The sequence below is a fragment of the Brassica napus genome, chromosome A3 (assembly GCF_020379485.1).
Source record: "Brassica napus cultivar Da-Ae chromosome A3, Da-Ae, whole genome shotgun sequence".
Classification (NCBI taxonomy): Eukaryota; Viridiplantae; Streptophyta; class Magnoliopsida; order Brassicales; family Brassicaceae; genus Brassica; species Brassica napus.
The window spans coordinates 30,684,792-30,709,371 of NC_063436.1; the positions used below are offsets into that span (position 1 = coordinate 30,684,792).

Genomic DNA, 24,580 nt, shown 5'->3' on the forward strand with positions numbered 1-24,580 from the left:
GCCCCTTCTGATCTCCTGGTCCTTACCAGGATACACCATATATACTATATATCCTTATATATATTTCCTATCTCCCTTTTCTTCGCTTAAATATTCACTTCAAACACGTATGTATGACTACCTGAATTAATTAATCGGAAACAAAAGAGACATATTTTTTCTCAATACTCTAAGCTATGCCTATACGTGATATCCACCCTACTCCAACCTTCTAAATCAGTTACTTTCATCTAGAGAGGGAATATATCTATATACTAGCTAACCTGAATCGTTTCACTATATATAATAATGGCCAAATTTATTATAGTTTATCCCTGTTGATCATTAGTAATAAACATTAAAATTCTGCATCACCTTTGTAATTATATTAACATACCAATAACTAAAAAAATAGTATAAATTATGACAACTTGATAATTTAATAAGAAGTTTGGTTTCTTTGGACCATAATTTTGATTCGGAGATATACAATGTGTAATGTTAGTTGCAGACTTGCAATGTCCAATGTAACTCTAATTTGAGCTTAGTACATCTTCCAATAGCTAAGAGTATCTCCAACCCAAGACCTCATTTTAAATGGAGCAAAACCGCAAAATGAGAATTTGAGGGGTGGTTATTCTAACCATGAATCTTCAAAAAAATCTTAAATTTTTTTTTTTACATTATAGTCCTTGACATTAACAAAAGTTACTAAATAAGAATAAAACTTTACAAATACGTAATAAAACATACTTTTAAATATTATACAATGTACAATATTACAATATATAATAAAAATAATACAAATTACATATATAGTAAAACAACACACATACACACAAATTTTAGAAAATTATAATTTATGTTAAATTTGTTTAATACATTTTTATTTTGTCTGAGCTTTATTTAATATACTTTTCTATTTGTGTGAATTTATTTTGTGTGAGATTTAATTTATGTATTTTTCTATTTGTGTGAATTTTATTTTAATGTTATGTAATATTTATTCTATTTTATTTTATTTTGGTGTATTTAAAATATTCTAAATAAAGTTAGTGGATCTAATTGTGAAAGAAAATAGTTGTAAAAACTAAAAAGAAAATGAATAGTAGTTTTGAGGTTTTGAACAGTGAAACCTCAAATTTGAGGTGTCACTATTCAAAATCTCAAAATTTGAAGATTTGAGGTTGGGTTGAGATGACAAAAACTTTAAAAATTGGGAATTTGAGGTTGGGTTGGAGATGCTCTAAGTGACTACCACCCCTGTTAATTTTATTATTTTGAAATATTTGATATATCTATATGTAATATTTAAGGAGGATGATAGACAGGCTGCAGGCATATAATATCAAATTTGCTCTGGGGAAGGCAAAAGAGTCTGAGAAGGTTGTTCTTGGGAATAAACATACGTATAAAGTTAGAAAACATATTCACTAAAAGAACCATAAAAGTATTCATAATCCATATTACATAAAAATATTTCACATGTACTAATGTAATGTAATATATCCCTCAAAAGAATATTAATGTGATATGTATGATATGAAAAGAGAATTCGGCCAAAAAAAACCTCAACTTTGCACGAATTGCCAAAAGAAACATGAACTTTTGGGCTGACCAAAAAAACACCAAACTTTCATTGACTTTAGAATTAATTAACAATGTTTTCGCTGACTTGCCAATTTAGCACGCCGTCAACCAATTTAACAGAAATATTTGACGTCGTTTATTGTTGGCGTTAAGTGAAACGACGTCGTTTTCAAATGAGATGAAACGACGTCGTTTTACATGATTTGAAATTAAAAATATGTAGACCCCTGGATTCGAACCCAGGTTGATTGGTCAAATGGCAAGGTGTTTTACCACTGTGCTACTGGCACTTTCAATGTACTTACTAACATGTTTACTTTTATTTGGTACATATTAAATATAAAAAATTCTCTAAAAACTTAATAAGATCTTTAAAATTCCAAAAAAATTAAAAAAAATAAAGAAGATTTTTATAAAATTAATTTAGAAATTAAAATTAAAAATAAAATTTTATTTTTCTTTATAAAAAATAAAAACTCTTCCAAAATTTTCTAAAAACTTAAAAAGATCTTTAAAATTCCAAAAAATTGAAAAAATAAAGAAATTTTTTATAAAATTAATTTTGAAATTAAAATTGAAAATAAAATTTCATTTTTTCTTTTCAAAAAATAAAAAATCTTCCAAAATTTTCAATTTTTTAATACATTTGCTAAAAGTTGAAATTAATTATACACACATAAAAAGTTGATAATTGTAACTTTAATTTTTGCATTTTATTATAATTTTTAAAAAATTTGGATTTTTTTTAAAAAAATGAAAATTTTGGAAATTGTTTGATTTTTTAAAGAAAAAAAATATTTTAATTTTAATTCAAAATTAATTTTATGCAAATTTTGGAAGATTTTTTTTATTTTTTTAAGAAAAATAAAATTTTATTTTCAATTTTAATTTCAAAATTAATTTTATAAAAAATTTCTTTATTTTTCAGTTTTTTGGAATTTAAAGATCGTTTAAATTTTTTAGAAAATTTTGGAAGAGTTTTTATTTTTTAAAAAGAAAAATAAAATTTCATATTTAATTTTAATTTCTAATTGAATTTTATAAATCTTCTTTATTTTTCTACTTTTTGGAATTTTAAAGATCTTATTAAGTTTTTAGAGAATTTTTTATATTCAATGAGTACCAAATAAAAATAAACATGTTAGTATGTACATTGAAAGTGCGAGTAGCCCAGTGGTATAATACCTTGCCATTTGACCAACCAACCTGAGTTCAAATCCAGGGGTTTACATGTTTTTAATTTCAAATCATGTAAAACGACGTCGTTTTCAAATGAGATGAAACGACGTCGTTTTACTTAACACCAACAATAAACGACGTCAAATATTTCAGTTAAATTTGTTGACGGCGTGCTAAATTGGCAAGTCAACGAAAACATTCTTAATTAATTCTAAAGTCAATGAAAGTTTGGTGTTTTTTTGGCCAGTCCAAAAGTTCATGTTTATTTTGGTAATTCGTGCAAAGTCGAGGTTTTTTTTGGCCGAATTCTCGATATGAAAACATGTTATCATGTGCTACATGATACAACTTGCAAAATGTCAATATAACCGATTATATTGTTGGCACTTATGATGATATTTTACTCTTTATCAAAATTTGATATACTAACTTTTTTGTTTTGATAGAAATAAGCTAAGAAGATAGAAGTAACTTAAACGGTTGCAGACTGTTAACTATATACTTGTTAAACAATTAATTAGAAACTGCTACAGTTGCTAGATAAACCACCTTATGTATACGAATACAATGTACATATTACCAGAGCCGGTCCTAGAACTGTAAGGGCTGGAAGCAAGACGAAAAAATATGACCACTTTTTAAAAGAAAAATCAGGAGAAAATGAATTGGAACTACTAGGGTTCGAACCCAACAACAAAAAGGAGATTAGTCACATAAACTCCCACTAGATTAAAGAGCATACTTGCAAAATGTGGCCGAAAATACTCTATAAATTATACGGCCGCAAGCGTGTGCTTCCTTGGCTTCTTGCAAGGGCCGGCACTGCATATTACTAACTACCCAAGTGTATACACATTTTACATTAGCCAATATTCTGGGCTGATTCTTAAAGAGAATAATATGAAAGACAAAATATTCTCCTATCAAAAGTAAAATTTTGCGTTAGATTATGTAGTTCTGAATAAATAGAAATATTTGATAAAAATAATAAATAGAATATATGTATCATCGAAGGCTAAAAATGTGAATGGCAGAAGAAAATGCACACCTATCTTCTCTTTCTCTTGAGAGGTGTCATCGATGAGCGTAACTCACGGACTTTGAAATGAGTAATGTACTGAAGAGTACAAAGCAGAAGAGTTTTTGGAGTTTTGTTAAATGTGATTCGAGGGAGTGTGCCTGTGACACTTTCAAACAAATTTCTTTTTCCTTTTATTCGCAGACACCCATGTGCATGCCTCTTTCATTGTAGTATATTTTTTTTCCTTTTCTTTTATTCTTTTTAATAATTGATTAATTTTTGAGTAAATTAGCTCAATATACTAACAAAGGTGGGATATCATTGAATGGGGGGAAAATGGTAAAGATGGGGAGAAGAAAATTGGAGGGATATAGAGTATGGAGTGCAAATAGGAGAAAAGTGGTGTGTAGAGAGTACAAATTCTCTTAATTTTTTTCTTTTTTAATTAAATTTCTGTTTTTTCTTATCGTTTTTCTTTTCCAACTATAGATTGCAGTTAATCCCTGGCCTTCCACCTTTTTCCGTTTCCTTTTTTTATAAATAAAATCTTTTAGAATACTCTGAAAAATGTGTCTTGGTATTTACAAACGAAAAAAGGTAAACTGTTTAGGACACACAAAAGATGAACGTAGGTCTCCCTTGAAGTTAGTTCACTTCAGAGCTTGATGTCGGAATTGCATCTCAAGTACAATTATGCCGACGTTGTCTAAACGGAAATATTTTTTTTTTGTTGCAAAAGGAACTTAATTTGGGTGGGGGTTCATCCACTGGTTAATGGTGGACTGTCTTCTTGTGCATGTTTTTCTAGATTCAACTGATTCGATTTGGATCCTAGTTCCGATTATTAGAAATCGGTTAAACCGGTAAAGAAAATGATGCATGCATGTTTATAGTACTTACTTTTGAATATGAGTGTCGATCTTAAATCACTTCAAAATTTTTTTTTGAAACTTCAACTTTAAGTGTTAAGAGATAATATGCGAGGCATTTCAAGGAATCACTTCAAATTTTGATCCAAGCAAGAACTTTATATATATTTTTATATACACCATGAGTTCAACATTCAAGAATAAATAGTGAAAATTCCTAATTAGAAAACGGATATAAGTCTAAAATATATCAAATACTCGTAAGCATAACCCGTAGGTCGTTCAGTAGGAGAACCTTTCATTGGAATTTTCACATAGTCAACGAGAGATTTAGGTTCCACCAAAAACAATAATAAATAAATGCTATGATATTGAAACAAAAGGTAGTAAATATAGAAGATAATCTAAATTCTTCAGTCATTTTTAACATAAGCTAAACTGTTTTGTTTTGTTTGAAAAACAAATGAGTAGTTGGACATTATGTTTCAAGTTTCAACCTATTTTCGACGAGAGACTTTTTCAACATAAAATTTATCATTTATTTACAAAAGAATGCCACTGAAAACCTAACTAATCTTAAATACTAGCATTAAGTATAATTTTGTCATTTAAAATAATCATAAATATGATCTTAATTTACGTACATACATAATTTTCTATTTGTGTATTAATGAAATTTAGTTGTCCGATGTCGAATACTGATGTTATAATTCTAAACAAAAATCATTTTATAAAGACATCTCTATTCCTACTCCTTTTTTTCCTATAAAATAGAGTAAAAGTAAATATGGAGTAAAGAATGCTTTAACCCAACTCTATATCTCACTTCATAATGAAATTTACTCTATAAATAGAGTAATCTATTTTTTGTTTGTTCATCACTCCATTAGAGCATCTCCAATGTATAACTCTATTTTTTCCTCTAAAATGGAGTAAAAGTAAAAATAGAGTAAAATTGTTTCAACCCTACTCCATTTTTCACTCTATAATGGAGTGATGAACAAACAAAAAATAGATTACTCCATTTATGGAGTAAATTTTATTATGGAGTGAGATATGGAGTTGAGTTTGAGCATTCCTTATTCCATATTCACTTTTATTCCATTTTAGAAAAAAAAATAGAGTAGGGATGAAGATGCCCCTATAGAGTGATAAATGAAGTAGGGTTAGAGCAATTTTACTCTATTTTCACTTTTACTCTATTTTGGAAGAAAAAATAGAGTTTTACATTGGAGATGCTCTAATGGATTGTTATGTAACAATCTATTTACTTTTTAAAAAATACTTTTATCAGTATTCAATAAGAAACGAGACAATAAATTTATTTAAACTGTAACTAATTGTATATATATATATATATAAATTATAAATTAATATTCATATTTGAACTAACATAATCCAATCACTATTCTTGAATTATTCCTAAACTATTATTTTAACTAATTCAAAAAATAGTTTCCATATTTCTTTTAGTTTCCGTATTTCTCTCTTGCAATCTTAACCATTAATAGGATAGATTAGCATATATATGCAATCAATTTGATTTATTTAAAAACATAATATTACATTATACTTACAAGAAATAAATTGTATATAGTAACAACAAAAGAACATTCAATACAAATAATAATCTAATGATAATATAGCGTTATTGAATGGGTGTTCATTATGAATTTCGGTTCGGTTTGGATTTTTGGTACTTCATTTTTTTTGAAATATATCTACCATGTTAAAAAATATTTACTTTTTTTTTGTTTCGATTTATATACCATTAGTTTTTGGTTTATTTGATTTTATATCAAAACCCATAAATATATTTATTTTATACTAATTTTTTTTATGTTATATAATTATATATCGGCTTTACAAATAAATAAATATTTTCAGTTTTTAATTAGAATATTTTTCTGTTTTATTTACTATTTAAAATAATTAGTAAACATATACTAATTTATAAACAATAATAGTTTCCATAAAGTAAATATAAGAAAATTAGTAATACCATAATATTATTAAATTAATAAATATTAGCACACATATTTGTCTACGAAAAATTTAAAAATATGTTTTATTTAATTTAATAAAAAGGAAAAATAACTATTAAATTAAAACAAAATATTAAATTAGTAAAATTAACATTTTAAATATGAAAATCATATCAATAATTATATATTTTTTCTTTATTTTTGCCATCCAATCATTATATTATATAATCTAAATATAATTATACTACTCTATTTTAATTAATCAGTGTATATACCAAACTATATTTATATACTGCAGTTTATTAAAAATAATATACATTCGGTATATTCAGTACTACTAAATCCAAACTACTTTTTCTATCTCAGTTTGATTTTAATTGGTTCGGTTTTGCCGGATTGAACACTCCTCAAGTAATATGGACAATAAAGATATATATATATATAAGTCAAATAAATATATGCACGGATGTACATGTCAAAATTTAGTTAAATATTTAAAATTCATGTAGTTTAAAGGCAATGTCAGAATCTGTGCTAGGTGGTTATAACCGGTACAAGTTATATAGTAAGCTGGTTAAGGGAAATCGGGAGTGTACTACATAGTTTAATCACACGAGAGTACTTTGGCGTATTTTTTAAATTAATTTGGAGGTATTCTAAACCTATAAAATGACTCAAATTAAGCTCTAATAATAAGTACAGTCCACGGATGGACTTTCTATTCGAGGCGTTGGGTTTAAGGTTTTTTCAACCAAAAAAGTTTCGGTCTAGTGTAAATTAAATCTCACTTAGAAAAAGAAAAAAAAATCTTACTTAGAATCACAACAAAGGTACCCAAATACACAAAAACAAAATCAATAGGATGAGAGAAATATATATTAGTAGAAAAAATTAACTAGACGTAGTCTCAGAAATAAAAATTAACTAGGCGTAGGGATACGTAGTCATACATTTTATTTGTTTGCCTTGCATGTTCTGTGTCGATGGATCATGGGAATACGTGACTGAAACAAGATGACCATGAGCATATGGCCCATAGTGTTTTCTTAGTTAATAATACTCTTTTGTATATTATTTCTTAAATTATATTGGCTAGTGTTTTAATCGGCTGAATGGTTTATTTTGCATAGTGAATATTGCCGTTCTTTGTTGGTGGTGTTGTTTGATGGACATTAGGGTCGGTGGAATCACATGAAACACCATGTTACTCCTTCGCCCCTTTTATTTACTTGGATAACTTTTTGTCATAAATATGTATAGTGTGTGAAATTGATTCCTCTAAAAAAAACATAAATAAATAGTTTAAATCGTGATTAATAGGATAAAAATCCGATAAAGAATCGCCAACTATAAATAAATATATATATTTAAGTTTCAGAAATATATGATTTTTAGTGTTAGAATACCCAGAGCCCATTTTGTTAACTATATAAAACGTATTGAGTTTAATTTTGTACTTATGTTCATAACCTGCGTGTATTTTTTTACTATTGACAAATGGACGTAAAAGTAATTAGAACGGTTTTTGTATTAAAAACAAAAATAGTACTGCATTTGAATATTTATTTCAGGGTCATACAAATGTTCAAATGCAACATCGTTTTAAATTGTTATATTTTGGCTTTCATTGTTTTCTATTAACAGAGTTAACAACGTTCTTAGTTTTTAACATTTTTTTGGTGTAAAAAATAAAAAGTATTTTCACTTTTTTTTATCTGGAACCCAAATATTGTAAATAATTTCTTTTAACACGAAACAAATTTGGATGGCGGAAATTACAGTCGCAACCTCTTTGTCACTAAAGCTGACTCGTTGGTTAATTCAATTATATGTGAATAACAACATTGAGAATATTTACCGCTGCATCAATCAAAAGACAATCAAAGCATTTACTGAAGTGGATTGAAATGAATTAGGACAGCTAATTCAGGACCCATCCATTGCATACGCGTCAGTGTTTATATTTCCAGCTAATGTTTGTACTTTGAAGGCGTACGTCAAAATATGTTGTTGTTTATTCGTTTATATGATGCGATATGGCATTAATAAAATTTGAAAAACAAGCTGAAAATTTGTGAAAGATTAGGTGATGAACTTTTTTATCGAATATATACAGATGTATGTTCACATAGTTATATATATATGCACCTGCGTTAATAGTAACTTAGTAACAATGAAAAAAACATTGATCGATTTCCGCACACTGAATTTCTGTTTTCTTCTTACTGGTTATTGGTGGATAACACAATAATAAAAAGTCGATAAAAAGTCTCATATCTGTTGATTCTTATTTGAAAAGCTGTCGTATATCAAATGTTCGCTCTATAATTTGGTGGGTCAAATCACATGCTCTCTAATTATTTCATATGAAAAGTCATTATCCGAAAGGGTATAACGCCACAAAAATGAAATCGCAGAAACATGGATATCCATGAATGGACTGTCACAAGATCTTCCAATAACATTTAGCTTTTTGGTCAAACGTCAAGAGTCAGTGAGTTGATGATTAATCCCTCGTGTTGTATGTAGTAGCTGCCAAACACTAACATACTCAAATCCACCCAATTAATAAAGCTTCGAAGCACAATATTTTTTATTCGACTTTATGACATTCCTTATGACAAATGCGGTCAAACGGTCACAATGATATAACAACAATAACAATTGGACATTTCGTTTTCTTTTATAATCTAACTATTTTGTATGAAATTTATTTATATATGATTGGATAAAACGAGAGCTTGCATGCACATTTGTTAAGTTGGAGATGCATCTTGATAAGTCACGTATGTTCCATGTGAATTTTTGCTCGTTTGAATTGTTAAATTCATATGTTTATTCAACTGAATTTTTTTTGGAACCATATTATTCAACTGATTTTTTTTTTTTTTTGTAAATTTCAAGATATTGGAATGGATGTTGAAGTGACAGATAAAATAAACACTATTTCATGTGATTCTTTAACTTCAGTTGTAACACTTTTGACTAATTCATTTGTAACACTTCATTGTAATCTTATTGAGTTTAGAAAAAACTCAATTGTTCCTTAAAAGAAAAGAGAGATTACCACTTGACGCGTACAAGTTCGATACGGTGATCTATGTTTCAGCTGGAAAAAGTTTTTTTTTTTTTTGTAAGCTGGAAAAAGTTACTAGATACAATATTAAAAACATTTATATCTTATTCATATGGAATTATTTTAAGTATATATCATCTACTTTATTTAATTTTTAGCAGAATAACCACTTTTAAGAGAAAGCATGACATATGAGGTGGTGCATATATATGGACAATCTTTTTGCTGGTAATGAGAAACAACTAGAATTTTGGATTTTGTTCTTTAGATTTCTTCGTTATTGCCTTTTACGGGTACGTTCAGTTCATCTATATACATACAGCCATTATCTACAGTGGTTGCAACAAATGCAGATGCTTTTGTTCCCAAATAATTTGGTGGATCTTGTTTTCATTTTCTTTTCTCTTTAGGAAATATAATTTCGACAAGCAGCCAAATTGTTCGTATCGTCTCATATTCATAGCTGGTTTACGAACGGTCTTAAACGTGAAACGAATTAAAATGATCGAATACTTTGTATTGTGGATATAATTAAATCTTGTATAGAGAAATGGGATACTCATAATCCTATCTTAAAAAGTGATTTATTCTCTACCTCTTGCATGTGGGCTGTGGCCTATTTGAAAATATGTGACTATGATCGTTCGTCTACCTCACCGTACAAACCAAAAAAGACCTAATTCGAAACAGTTTGCTTAATATGGTACGTCAAATCACTCAGGTTTAGTATCTAGCAAAGCATTGTATGATTTTAGCAAAGCATTATATATCGAATGTAACATCTTTATCAAAAGTAATAATGTCATACAAGGTGCTTGTAAACATGTTTCTCCTTTATTATTTTGGTTATATTAATATAAGAGATGGTAGATTGTTATAATTCATCTTCGTGAATGGTAGGGTCTTATAAACATGTTTCACAAAAAAAGAAAGAAAAAAGTTGTTTTTGAAAAGACAAGGCAGAAACATGTGGACTTCATACATTACCTCCACCTGATATGTTTCCCAGACTATCTACTCTCCAGTGACTCTTTTACTTTTAGTTCCCTATATATACTTTAGACACTTAGATAAACTTGCTTACAAACTAAACCTGATCCATTTCTATAGAAGCACAAACATTCAAATATTCATCACTTTCAGATTTTTCGTGTCAATATCCCTTTTTGGTTACTTGCATTAATCCTATAAGATGGGTATTCAATTGATTGGACTATCTAACGCCAAGCAAAAGCTTCAAAGAAGCTTATCAGCAAAAATCACGAGCTTTTTGGCAATGTCAGGTACTAATAATGTCCCAAAGGGTCATGTGGCTGTCTACGTGGGTGAGACTTATCAAAGAAAGAAGAGATTTGTGATACCTATATCATGTTTAAACCATCCATTGTTCCAAGATTTGTTGAGCCTTGCGGAAGAAGAGTTTGGGTTCGATCATCCCACGGGATGTCTAACCATCCCTTGTACTGAAGATTACTTCACTGCTGTAGCTTCTATTTTAAATGGTTCGTGATAAGAGAGTCACAATATTCATTAAGTTTCTTTATACATATATATTTGTGTATTTTCTTTAAATCTATTTAAGGAAGTGGAAAGAAAATAACTCGAGATTGAGATACTAAGGCGTTTGTTTCAATTTTGGATGTCTTGTGAGTTCTTCTAAGTTCTAACCGTTCCATTTGTAAAGAACTTACTTCCTCAAAAAAATAATCTAAGATTGTTTCTATGTAGATTTGTTTACTTTTTCGATGTATATAGCGGATTGTTTTCAGAAGTTACTTTATGGAGGAAATTCGGAAGGACTTTTCTTTTTTTGAAACTGTAAGATTTGTTTCTAATCTACTCCATCTGTTCCTTAATATTGCATATTCTAGAATTTTCACAGTTTTTATTTTTTAAGAAAATTGTTGAAATGTCTATTTTAACCTTTTGTCACTACTATTAAAAAAATATCGTAACAAAGAAATCTAAATTAAAACAAAAAGTGATCGATTAACTGTGTCATTATTTTGCTTCATTATGTTCCGTTCCCCATATTTAAGATCTCCATATTCCATATTTATTGTAGTCAACATTCCAATGATGAAACTTTACATTTTTGACTTACTAATTCACGTGCATAATGCGAACTTCTTTTAAAAAAAATTTGGAGCCAAAATTTTTAAACAACTCAAAATTTGGTTTTAGTACCAAAAGTTAAGTGACTATGGGGGGCTTATTGAATTAGGGGTTTGAGAAGGTTTTCAAGATTTTAAGATTTAGAGGGTTTTGTTGAATTCTATGATTTTGATGGAGGGTTTTGTTGAATTCAGGGATTTTGATGGAGATTTAAAAAGAGACTTTTGATAGGATTTGGTAAGATATTTCTAAAATATTTTAATAATAGTTTCGGCCACAACCTTCTATTCCTATTTGTATCTAAGGTCTATGGATATAGGTTGGTAGGGAAAAAAATTATATTTACGGTTGTTATATATTGCTCTGATTTTGTGGCTAAAGTATTGACATATATATAGGTTGCCGGATGAATTGATGTACTAATATATTGCTAATCTATGTTTCCATATAACATGACACAAATAAAGATGCAGATTTCAAGCTCAACTGGAAGCGAGTAGCTATCACAAGCATGTTTGGACTTGGTTTTGTCGGTAATGTTGGCCACTCTGGTTTCTTTCCTGCTTCTTTCATAATCATTTAGCTATAAATCCCCATGTTTGCATCTCACCTAATCCAGCAAAACTGTTATACTTGCGGTATCGCAGGTACGGAGGTCTTGATAAATTCATAAAACTAAAGCTTCGATATGTACCAAAGTCAACACGTTTTGTGGCACAGTGGCAGCCGAAGTGGCAATGGATGGATGAATGGATGGCTGGATGGATGGATTTTCTTTCAAAAAGAAGAAGTGGCAATGGATGGTCTTATCTTTGGCCCCATAGATCTACTTATATTCTTCACATAATGGGATAAGCTACGGGCAAGAACACATCTCAAGTTAAAGAAAAACTCAAGAGAGATTTTCTACCAGCTCTAGCTCTTGGAGGCGGAGCATGGCCGCTTCTTCAGATCGCAAACTTCTGATACGTTCCCGTTCAATACCAGCTACTTTACGTCAACATCTTTTGCCTGATATATTGTTTTAGGAGATGTTGAAGACCGCAAGAGAAGTAAGGTTTGTTAGCTGAAGAGGTATCTTTCCATGTACCATCTGAAGCTACTGCATACAACACTGATGCAAATGTCTCAACCCTCCAAATAACTCATTCTGCCTCAATGGAAACTGATCCTGTCCCTCCTATAAGCTCACCAGCAGATAATTCCACAGCTATTAGCGCTTCTCCATCTGATATAGTATGTGTTCCGGAAACTACACAATTTAACACTGATTCTGGTTTCATTGGGAACATCACTACATCAACTTCTGTTTCACCTACTTCTTCTGCTCCTTTAGTCTTTGCTGCTGCAGGTACACTATCACTGTCTATCCCTGTGGTGGATTTGAAATGTAAATCCAGTGTAGATGGCCTTCCAGATAGTTGCTTACAGTTAAGTGATGCAAAAGGATCAAACAGATTTGTTAATCTAGCCATGTTAGAAGAAGATATATAGCTGGATGTTGTGACCTCCCTCTCTCAGTCTATGTCCCCATCAGTCGAAACCAGCACTCAATTTGTTTATAACTCTTCCCTGCCTTCAACGCCATCTTCATTTTCAGACCTTTTTGTGGACAATGTTGTGGCTACAAGCTCTGATAGTTTAGATTTGTCACAAAGATCTCGTGGAGATCGTAGTAAATATGAAATAATCTTTTTTTTCTTAAATTCCATCTCTTCAGATGGTATTTTGTTCTATTAGATTTGAAGGGTAAATGATAGTTTTTAATAATCCAAAATAACTTTTCATGAATCTCATTGATGAAATCCATATTTTCCAATAAGGGGTGATTTAATAGGGTTTTTATAAATGATACATGCAATAAGGGAGGATTTGTAAAACTTTTTATAAATACCTAATCCAATAAGGGAGGATTTGGCAAAAACCTAAATTTTTATGAAATCCCTAATCCAATAAGCCCCACTATATATGTTTGAAGCATACGATGGATTGTAGCTATGCATATTTGAGTAGCAGCTTTTCCTCACGATATTATGAGTTGTGAGGGAGACAGAGAGTTCGTTTTTGATTTAAACAATACACCGCCGAATTCCTTTGAGGCTTCGAATGGAAATAGCGGATCAAGCGTTGCAGATCTAGCAAAACAAGAGTAGATCGAGCGGATCTAGCGGTACAAGAGTGGATCGAGCGGAACGAGCGGTCTGAAATATATGTATGAATGGTGAAAGCGGATAAAAGCAGTTCAAAATACTGTACATATTTATAATAGTTTATTTAAGGTTTTATAGTTATTTAAATAAATTTATATTTAGTCTCTTTTATAATATTAGATATTTTAAAATATTTTTAAATTAATTTTATTTTAATTCTTTTAAATTCTACTATTTTATATATTTTAAATAACTATTACTAAATTTCTATTGCTTTTAATCAAAAAAAACTATACTTTTTATCTAAATTGTTCTATAACATTTTTATTTTTTATTTTTTATTTATAAATATACATAGTTATAGCAATGTGAAAATACTAAATAGTATTGTTATTATTGTTTATTTTTTATCTAGAAAATAATAATATGAAATATAATTAATATGTATAATTATTTTGAGCTTTACAATTTTGAATGATTTTAATTTTTTTGGTAAAGTGGTATAACATTTTTGAGATTTAATATTAACTAGGACATCAATTTAATATATTTAATAGTTTTTCTAAATAAAAAATATTATTAAGAAAATAAAGTATTATGATAAATAATAATATATATTGTTCATTTGAACAAGGGTGGACGTTCGGATATCCATTCGTATTTGGCTCATCTCAAATATTTATATTTTTGATTCTAGATAGAATTATATTTTGTATAACTTTTAGATAACCCAAACATTTTAAAATTAAAATTCACATATATTATTTTGTCTTTTTTCTTGAGCAATAAAAGAAAAAAAACTAAATAATGATGGAACACAAAAGAACCACCAAAAACACTTCAACATTGCAGCATAACTACTGTAGATGGCAGTTCGGTGTGTTTGTTTGCAACTTTGAACCATATGTGGTTCTTCCACATTAATTAAACGTTTGTAGTGATAATTGAAAATAATGTTGAATGGGAAAACACAATGTGTGCGACACACTTAGGCGTACCGTCCGTCTTTGGACCGCTTCCCACTCAATACCTGAAGCTGATTCAGACAATCCAGGAAAAAGAGTTTTTTATGAGATAACTAGAAAGAAGTAATTTTATAGAATACGATTAGAACTTTTACATAGATATAATAATCAGTAGTCTATTTGACTTCACTTTAAACGAAGCATTACAGTGTTGAATAAGATTCTTTTCCGTGTACAATTTTAGTAGTTGTGTTTATTTTATCGTAAACAAAAATAATAATAAGTAAGGACAAAACAGACAAACTCAGACCAAATATGTATAGAAAACCGAAAATATACATCTTTTTAAAACAAAATTTTTGAATTCTACATATCACATTAATATATTTTAATGATCTTTACATGTTCACTTAATAGAAACTAGGTGGACTGCCCGCACGCATGTGCGGGCATTAACATTAATATTAAATTAATAATTACATATATACAACTATATAATACTTATGTTACATATATATGGTTAATATGAAAGATTCGATGTTACATATTGATATTTATATTATGTTCATATGAACAAAGAATACATTAGAACGTTTAGAAAACGATCACATTTAACATTAATCTTAAAACATCAGAAAAATATAATTGAAAAAAAAAAACAAATATTTCACGCATGACCCCAATAAAAATCAGCCATAAAATATAAAAGAGAGATTTGAATTACTTGAGATTTATTATCATTAGTTTCATTGTAACAGTAGAGATGATTTATGGTTTCCTTCTCTAAGCCTTGAGTCAGAAAAGAGGTAATTCTAACAAAAATATTTAAAGATGTAAACAATCCCCAAAAGATAACATATTATATAATTGATAGGACAACGTCAATGAGTTTTAAAGTTTTTAAAAAGCTTTGAGATTACCTTTGGTTCTCAGATGTACCGAAGAGGATCACGCACAATAAATAAATTGCACTTGATTAGCATACACATCTTATATTATATTCTTGATAAGTGATTTAACTTTATAAAAAAAAAGAATTACCTTTTTCGAAAGGGATGATCAGTTCCTGGATAAACAGAGTCGTCTCTTTTTGTTAGTTGAATCACTACTGATGCAAAAATATAGATAGATATACAACATGGAGAGGAAGAGAACAAAAATAAACGGAGAAGAAGAATCTCCCATAAAATTACCAGTAATGGTGTTCCCGTCTATGAGTTACTTATTGATTATCATACACCTGCGCAAGATCACAAAAGTAGAATTTAAATTAGAACGATCAAAAACATATGAAAACTTAAAAGATACATGCGCGAAACTAATGGGGTGGCGTGATATTTATATATCAAATTAGTTTAAGTTTCTAAATGACCTAGTTTTCAAGAAAAACTATGAGATAGAATATCCTCTAATAAATTTTAATTCAGCTATGAGATAGAATATATTCTAATAAATTTTTAGAATACATTTTACTACCAGTAAATCTTTAGTTTAGGGGTTTCTACACTAAGTAAATATAGTTGATGAATTTTACCATTAAAAATGAAAAAAATTCAAAATATTGTAATAGGAGGATAAATTTTCAAAATACATTTTATAAATTAATGTATAAGCTTCTATAAACGACTTAGAACCTCTTATAATAATTTAAAACGTCTGATTTTTATAAATGTATTTATAATTTTATAAATGATTTATAAAACATGCATTGAATTATTAGACATTAATAGTTATTATGATACTTTATATACAAATATAATTCTTTCTATACGAATATAAAATCATTATATCAATTCAAACAAACACTTTTGTTTATTATTTTATGTAATTTATAAATATATAAAAACAATTGATCGCATTATTACTCTTTCATAGTTTCAACAATTAGTTACCATAAATAATTATTTCTAATATTACGTAGATTATTTAGAAAGTGGTAATTGAATTATCCTTTCCTTTTAGATATAATTATAATAAATAAAATTAAAAATCATCGGTCAATCAAATTATAACAATTTGAAGAGTTCATTTATGATCAACACGTAATAAAAAATCACTTATGTGACTTCTCAATCAATATATAGTAGGATTTATATTTTTATAAATAATTTATAAACCTATATAAATTATTTTAAAATTCTGATAAATTTATTATGTAAACAACGATAAATAATTTTAAAATCATATTAATAAACATGTTTGGATTTTGTAATATTTAAAATAGTTATTATATAATTATATTCGAATACAATTCATCAAGTAGAGTATAAAACTATTATAATTATCTTATATAAAAATTCGTTCATTATATTTTATAGTTTATAAATATTAAAAGTAATAAATATAACATTATTAATCTTTCTATAATTTCGAGAATTAGTTGCCATAAATTATTATTTGTAATATTTTTTAGATTATATGGCAAGTGATGTTAAATATTTTTAGACTTAACAATCAACCAATCAAATTATAACAATTTTTTTGAAACTTCACCTGTGAGCGACACGTCATCAGACGTCACTAAAATGACTTCTCTTTTAATATATTGGGGGATGTCTCGATTACAATCTGTATCACGGTTGCTATATTAGAAGACCACACTCTGAATCTTGCATTTTATTTATTGAGTAGGTAAACTAATATATATGATCAGATGTTATTTGTTATTTTAATTTAGATCGATTCAGTTGGATACAAATTTTAAATTAATACTAAAATTATTTAACTTCAATATCGGACTTATAAAATCATCGAGAAAAAGATAAATCATGATGTATTAAATTAACCAAGGACTCCTAAAAACATGAAAATGATAAATCATCAGCTAGATCCCTTAAATTGTTTACTAAAAGTCTAAAACTAATATTTATCCAAGCTAATATTTATCTAATAAGAACAAGAGATAAGATAAGTATAAGTGTATAACTATGAAATTATCAATAGAATTTGTTAATATTTATTTATTAATTATTATAAATATTATGATAGATATATATTCATATATTAAGATATATTTTTATTAATAGTATTATTAAAACTAATGACTCAACCTAAAATCAAATATAATATGACAAATAAAAAGTATTTTTAAATAATAGTATAAATAGATAAAGGATTTAACAATACTATTATTGACACTAATTACTTATCCTAAAATCATGAGGAATGTCCGGGCTAATCTTTCGTCTCTTTATGCGGAGATGGAAGCGCTACTATGGGCAATGGAATGCATGAGGAATTTACGTCAATTTCAGGTCACGTTTGCAACATATTGTTCTCAATTGGTGAAGATGGTTTCGGAACCAGAGGAATGACCAGCTTTTGCAAATTATTTGGAAGATATCAAGATCCTGAAAGAGAGCTTCACCCGATCAGAGCTTATCTATATACCACGAACGCAAAATTCAAAGGCGGATAGTCTAGCACGCAGTGCTAGAAAGCAATCGTCTTTCGTCGTTCACATGGATGCAGATCACCTGATTTGGTTTACAGAGTCAGTATGAGTCTGTATTATTGATGACAAAAAAAAATCATGAAGAACATTAAATATAATATAAATATAATTATGATATTATTACTAGAATCTGTTAATATCTATTTACTAATTCTTTCAAATATCATGACAAATATTATATTAACATAGAATCTCAAATAATAATACTACTAGGTGTTTTGCCCGCACAAGCCGGCTTAATCCTTTTACAAATATTTATTAGTTTATTTTCTAGTAATTCAAAAACCAGCATAATTACTTATTATTATGTTTTCCAAAAATTAAATCAAACATCAAATTATATATATATATATAAATATATATATATATATATATGTCGAAAATATTAATTAAAATATATATGTTTATTATTGTGTAGGAATTTTAAAAAGAAAACATTCACATATTAGAAATATTTAAAAAAATATCTTTATACAAATTTAGTTGATTAATATTTAATTATCAATGGTTTATATGTTATTTTCCTAACTTTTACGATAACAACAAAATATATAAGAATTTTTTAGTTTTTTTAAATATTATTAAAATTTATGTCGCAAATAAACATTGACTTTAAACACTTAATTTATTATAAATTGTTTTATATCTTACTTTTAAATTTTATAATTAAAAATATGTTTAAGATAACAACAAAATATATACGAATTATTTTTTTAAAAAATAATAATAATATTATTAATAGAAATTCGTTTTTGATTATATAATAAATTAAATATAAAATTCATTAAGGGTAGTATATATATTAACCGCTCTAACTTTCAACGTGAGAGCTCCGTTGTTAAAATTTACTTCGCAAATAATAGTACAGACTAGGTAATTTTTCCGTGCTCATGCACGGGTATAAATGTTTTTGAAGTAAATATACTATAATAATTGATTGCTATTTACTTTTAATTTTAAATTTATTTATAAAATTTATGCATCATTTATATTTATAATATTATATTACTTTAATAATACATATGATTTTATATATGTTATATTTAATCGGTTTTGTTGTTCTTACAATCAATTCAGTTATCATTTGCGTAATTTGGATTGCATCTCTGAATTCAACTATAATATTTTTATTCTAAATATATTAAAATTTTGATTAATTTCTTATTTGCATTTATGTGGTTGTTGTCTTAAATATGTAAGTATATTTTATGAAAATTATTTATAACTTCAGATATATTGTGTTTAGAATAAAAAATAATAAAATAAACTAAAGTGTCTGATTTTAAATTACATAAATTAATATAACGATAATATTCTCAAGTCTCATGCATATATATAAATTTTAGAAAAAAACTAAATTGGAACAGTTGTTTAATATTTTATTTTCATTTTAATATGTTTTGAGTTGTTCTATGATTTATATTTATAAAATAAATTACTATTGTTATTAAATTATATATTCTTATCATAGTTAAATCTATGATTTTAGATATAAGTTAGATTAGTCGAATCATTCATGCTGTGAGTATATTGAGTTACTGTTATTCTTTCAAATTCAAATGAAATATAATTACTTTTTATTATAACCAAGTCAAATCAAATCAATTTTATTTATCGTTTAAACGTGCATGTATTTTCATAATATTTATCAAATTATATATTGATGTTTTATAAAATATATTAGAAAATAAAGTGATGCTCAATAGGAAGTTACATACATAAGTAGTTGCATTTTTGAAAGCTCATGAACACATATTAATATCTACAATAATTAAAATATTATATAAATTCTAAATAACTTTATGCCTTTGATTTATTGAAAGGAAACTAAAATTTATTTTAAATAATATTAAAAATGAGACTTCAGATTTGCTTTGATATTTTGATTATGGTTATATTAAGTTCCAAAAACATAAAATTTAAAAGAAAATTTAATATTAAGAAAATTAATAACTTTAAGAATGATAAAATATAATATATCTATTTTGTAACTATTTGATCAAACGATTTTTTTGTTTGTTTTTAATATCTCTTAAAAATAAGCAGTAAACAAAATTGTGATTTTATTTGAAAATAATATTATATAAGTAAAATTTAATTTATCGATATTTTTTTGATGTAATTGGAAGATATTATAGTCGACAAAATATATGAAAAATAAATAAAACAATTCAATAATACTAATTATAAACTATTTTTAGTCAATTAAACATACATCAGTTTATGTTTCTCAATTATTTTATGTAATCTTCTAAGAAAATAGATAGATATATAAAAATACTTCTATTAGTTTGAATTTTTTTTTGTATTGTTTAAAATTATGTTTTAAAAGAAATGTTATTTCTTTTTCTAATATCAAGATTATCTGTGCAAATTTTTCTTAATGAAATCACATCATATACAAATTTATGTTTTTCATCTAAGAAAATATAGATATAAATAAAGTATTTTATTATTTCAAAAGTATATTTTATGTTATTTAAAAATATTTTTTAAATGTAATATTACTATTTTGTGAACTTTCCTTTTTTTTGAAATCATATTATATATACATATATTTTCGTTTTCAATTTGTTTTTTTTTTAACTTTATAAAAAAATTTCCTTTTTTATTATAGGTATATGTTTTTGAAATTTTTTTTAAAGGAAACTAAATAAAAAATAAAAAATATTATTTAATATTTTAATTCAATAAGGGTATCAGTATAATCAACCATTGTGAGAGTTAATATGAGATCGACACATAGGAAACTGACTTCTCAAATAATATTATAGAGATTGAAACTAATGATTCAACTTAAAATCATGGAAAACTTGACATATCAACAAAATTAATTTTTAAATAATAGTATATATATCATAAAAGAAAATACCATTATAATTAAGAAAAGAAAGAGAGAAAAACGCTCTGCGGCGACTGCGATGGCGACACATTAGGTTTCTATGATTCAACGACGGTGGAAACCTGAAATCGACCGGGATTTCCAGATCGACACGGTATCGGCTCATTATAATCAAGATGGAAAGTTTGGGAACCAGGGAAGGAATTGGGGAAAAAGATCCGTATCGGATCTGCGAGGGTTTTTGGCGAATCATTACAAGTTGGAAATCGATTTGCGATCTCAATCTTCACTAAATCGAATCCCTCGCAAACCGAAGGTATGATCTCTGTTATCATCAAAACAGAATCTTTTCGGATTGTCTCTTTGAGGACTTCGTTTCTATCACGTTTGAAGATAGTTGGAATTTGGAAAGCAAGGATTCTCATTTTATGGGATAACGGTATAAGGGAGATTCGGAAAATTATGGATTGTGGTTTTGATTTTCGATTTTCATTTGATAAGGTTGATTGCGGAAGATGTGGTATAAATGGGATTAATCTATCCCAAGGAAAAAAGTATCTCCGAGATTACTATATAATGGGTGTTGGGTTTCATCATTTTAACAAAACATTCAAAAGTTTCTCTACATACGTCTTTCTTTTTCTTATTTGTTGTTTGGTTTCTTGGCTTGTGGTGATGTCTCAGAGCCAACTTATTGGGAGTTCTGGAGATATAAAAAATGGTGAAGGGGCGCGAAAGAGATTGAAGATATCGGTCCCTCATTTCAACAACTCGGATCTAATCAAGGGCTATTCCAAAACATTAATTGGAAGATGCATGAACCCTGCGGAGCAAAATGTCAAGTTCTTGGTGGGGACGCTTCCTAAAATTTGGGGATTGGAGGAAAAAGTAGTGGGTACTGACTTGGGGCTTGGGAGGTTTCAGTTTGACTTTGATGCAGAGGAAGACATCGAAACGGTGCTGAAGATGCAGCCATTTCATTTCGACTACTGGATGATTTCCCTGGTTCGTTGGCAACCAAGGAAGTCTAAAAACTATCCCTCAGAGATCACTTTTTGGATCAAGGTTTTGGGAGTGCCTTTGGAGTTCTGGGAAGCTCCAACTTTCAGGAGCATAGGTGATGCAATTGGGGTCACAAAGGAGGTTGACTTGGATTATGGTAGAGTCCAAGTGGTGGTTGATGGGTATAAGGAACTCACGTTTGAGACGACGGTGGATTTCAAGGGAGGAGAGTACTATGAAGAAGAGGAGGCTCCAGTATCCTTGCGGTATGAAAAACTGTTTGGTTTTTGTGAAACATGCTTCAGCCTGTGTCATAAGATGGAGAAGTGCCCACTGACCATAGCTACCACGGAGAAGGCGGTGGAGATAAGGGATGATGCTGAGTGTGGTTTAAATGATCGCGCTCGCAGCTACAAAGGAGTGGTCATAAACGGAAATGGAGGGCAACAAGATCGGGGAAGAGAGAAACGTGAGTATCAAGGGAAAGGCAAGGGGAAAATGTTTGAGGAGACGGATTCAAAGTGGGTCAGGGCTGCAGATAGGGAGTCTAAAGCTTCTAATCACAAAAACCATCGTAATGGCCACCGTGGTGATGAAGGAAACTCTCGTTACAGGAACTCAAGAAGGGAGCACACCAGGACTCATCATCAAGACGATCGCTCAAGAAATATTGCAGGAACGAGAGGTGAGAGAGTACCTCGCATTGGGTTTCAACCGGAAGGGCTGGAGGAGGGTGAGATCAAAGAGAAAGAGATGGAGCGATCAATTCAAATGGAGGAGAAGGTACCAGAACGGACGCAGCCCTCACAAGCATTCCTTGATGCGCTAATGGCGACACAAGGAGAACTATCTAAGGTATTACCGAACCCCTCTAGTGGAGAACAAGAGCTAGGTGTAGAGCTAGGTGTGGAGAATATGGATTTGGGTATAGTAGACGGGAATAATGTAGAGACTGATGGGAATCTGGGTTTAGCGGAAAACTATATTGAGGATGCTAGTTTTGGGAATCATAAGAGTATGGGAGAGGACGAGGTTCAGATGCTTATTGAGGAAGAGATAGAGGAAGAGGTTAAAGCACAGGTGGTTATAACTGAGGTGCTTGAGGAGAAGAAGAAGTTCGAGGACATGGATGGGAAGGATGGAGTCGCTGGGGAGGTGGAGAAGAGACAAGGTGTTCGTAAAAAGGTGGTTAAGCCGTCTGTAGGAGCTGCAGCTTCTAATAAATTGAAGATGGCTCAGTTGGTGACGGCAAAACGTGTGGTAGCCAAACCAGGCATTCGTCATGGTGATCACTCTAAGCAGGGGGAGGATAAGGGTACATCAGGTCCAAAACATGACTCTGCAAAGCAAGTAAAAGATCCATGAATACAAGCATATGGATAGAAAAGTCACTTGGGCAGGTTATGATTTATGGTTTTATTTCAGTTTTAATAAGCTCTCTGAGCATTTATACTTGGTGTTTTTTGGATTCTTGTTGGTTTTATGATTGTCTCTTTTTAGTTTGTTTTGTGGAATGGTTCTGCATTATGATCTCTAAATGGAATAAACATGGTTTTTTAGAGTGTTATTGGTGGTTTCAGTGTATGTTATGTGCTGTATATTGCAGAGAGTATGAGCAAAAGCATTATTATGGTATGCCTACTAATGGAGACAAAGAACTCCCTTTTAATTTATTTCTATGGCATGAGTTTGGGTCAGCTTATGGGAGGCAAATTCGGGAGATATCATTAATTTCAACGGGGTGGGTATGTTTGGTTTCTTCACACCAAGCATACTCAAACATTGGTCGAGTGCAAAGACAGTGTTTCTGGAGTTACGTGTTTTATTGTGTTGGTAATAAAATGCAGCAGTGGCAATTTCCTTGGTTATTTGCAATACGAGTGGAGTATGCGTATATGATGGTTTTTTCTTTTGAAAGGGATATTGGCTTTAGAGCTGTTTATTTTGGTTTGAGTAACACGACTACAGAATATAAGGATAGTTCCAATGTCTTCCTTTTTGTTGGTTGGTATATTTATAATAAGGATTTATTATGTGTCCGCACAGGACTGGAAATGTTTTTGGAGAAAGAGATAACTCCGGGTTTCTTTATACCTGGCGGTTTATATTATGGGTGCAGATCCTTAATTTTTATTTAATGAAAGTCCTAAGTTGGAATTGTCGAGGAATGGGAAGCAAATGGACTATGAGTTATTTGAGGGAAATATGGCATAAAAATAAACCTGATTTTTTTTTTTATCAGAAACAAAGCAGGAGTTTGATTTTGTACAAAGGTTCCAACTTCATTCGGGTTTTGATAATTTGGTAACGGTGGATCCAAATGGCAGGAGTGGAGGTTTGGCATTGTATTATA

The 24,580-nt window shown here is 28.9% G+C and overlaps 2 protein-coding genes across 2 annotated transcripts; both read left to right on the forward strand.

Annotated features, from left to right (window-relative positions):
* The first annotated feature begins 7,207 nt into the window (after positions 1-7,207).
* LOC111214732 (auxin-induced protein 15A-like) lies at positions 7,208-13,769 on the forward strand. The gene has a single exon (XM_048766495.1). The coding sequence runs from the start codon at positions 10,892-10,894 to the stop codon at positions 11,207-11,209; it is 318 nt and encodes a 105-aa protein (XP_048622452.1). The 5' UTR covers positions 7,208-10,891; the 3' UTR covers positions 11,210-13,769.
* Positions 13,770-21,250: 7,481 nt separating this feature from the next.
* Positions 21,251-23,794, forward strand: LOC106428731. The gene is made up of 2 exons (XM_013869491.3): positions 21,251-21,541; positions 21,910-23,794. Exons 1-2 carry the CDS (start codon positions 21,326-21,328, stop codon positions 23,590-23,592), a joined length of 1,899 nt encoding a protein of 632 aa, XP_013724945.1. The 5' UTR covers positions 21,251-21,325; the 3' UTR covers positions 23,593-23,794.
* The last annotated feature ends 786 nt before the right edge of the window (positions 23,795-24,580 follow it).

Bases quoted from the DNA above. Each gene is read 5' to 3' on its own strand.
- LOC111214732 (XM_048766495.1), top strand. From the start codon at position 10,892: ATGGGTATTCAATTGATTGGACTATCTAACGCCAAGCAAAAGCTTCAA.
- LOC106428731 (XM_013869491.3), top strand. From the start codon at position 21,326: ATGATTCAACGACGGTGGAAACCTGAAATCGACCGGGATTTCCAGATC. The intron at 21,542-21,909 runs GTATGATCTCTG...GTGATGTCTCAG, and splicing joins GAATCCCTCGCAAACCGAAG to AGCCAACTTATTGGGAGTTC.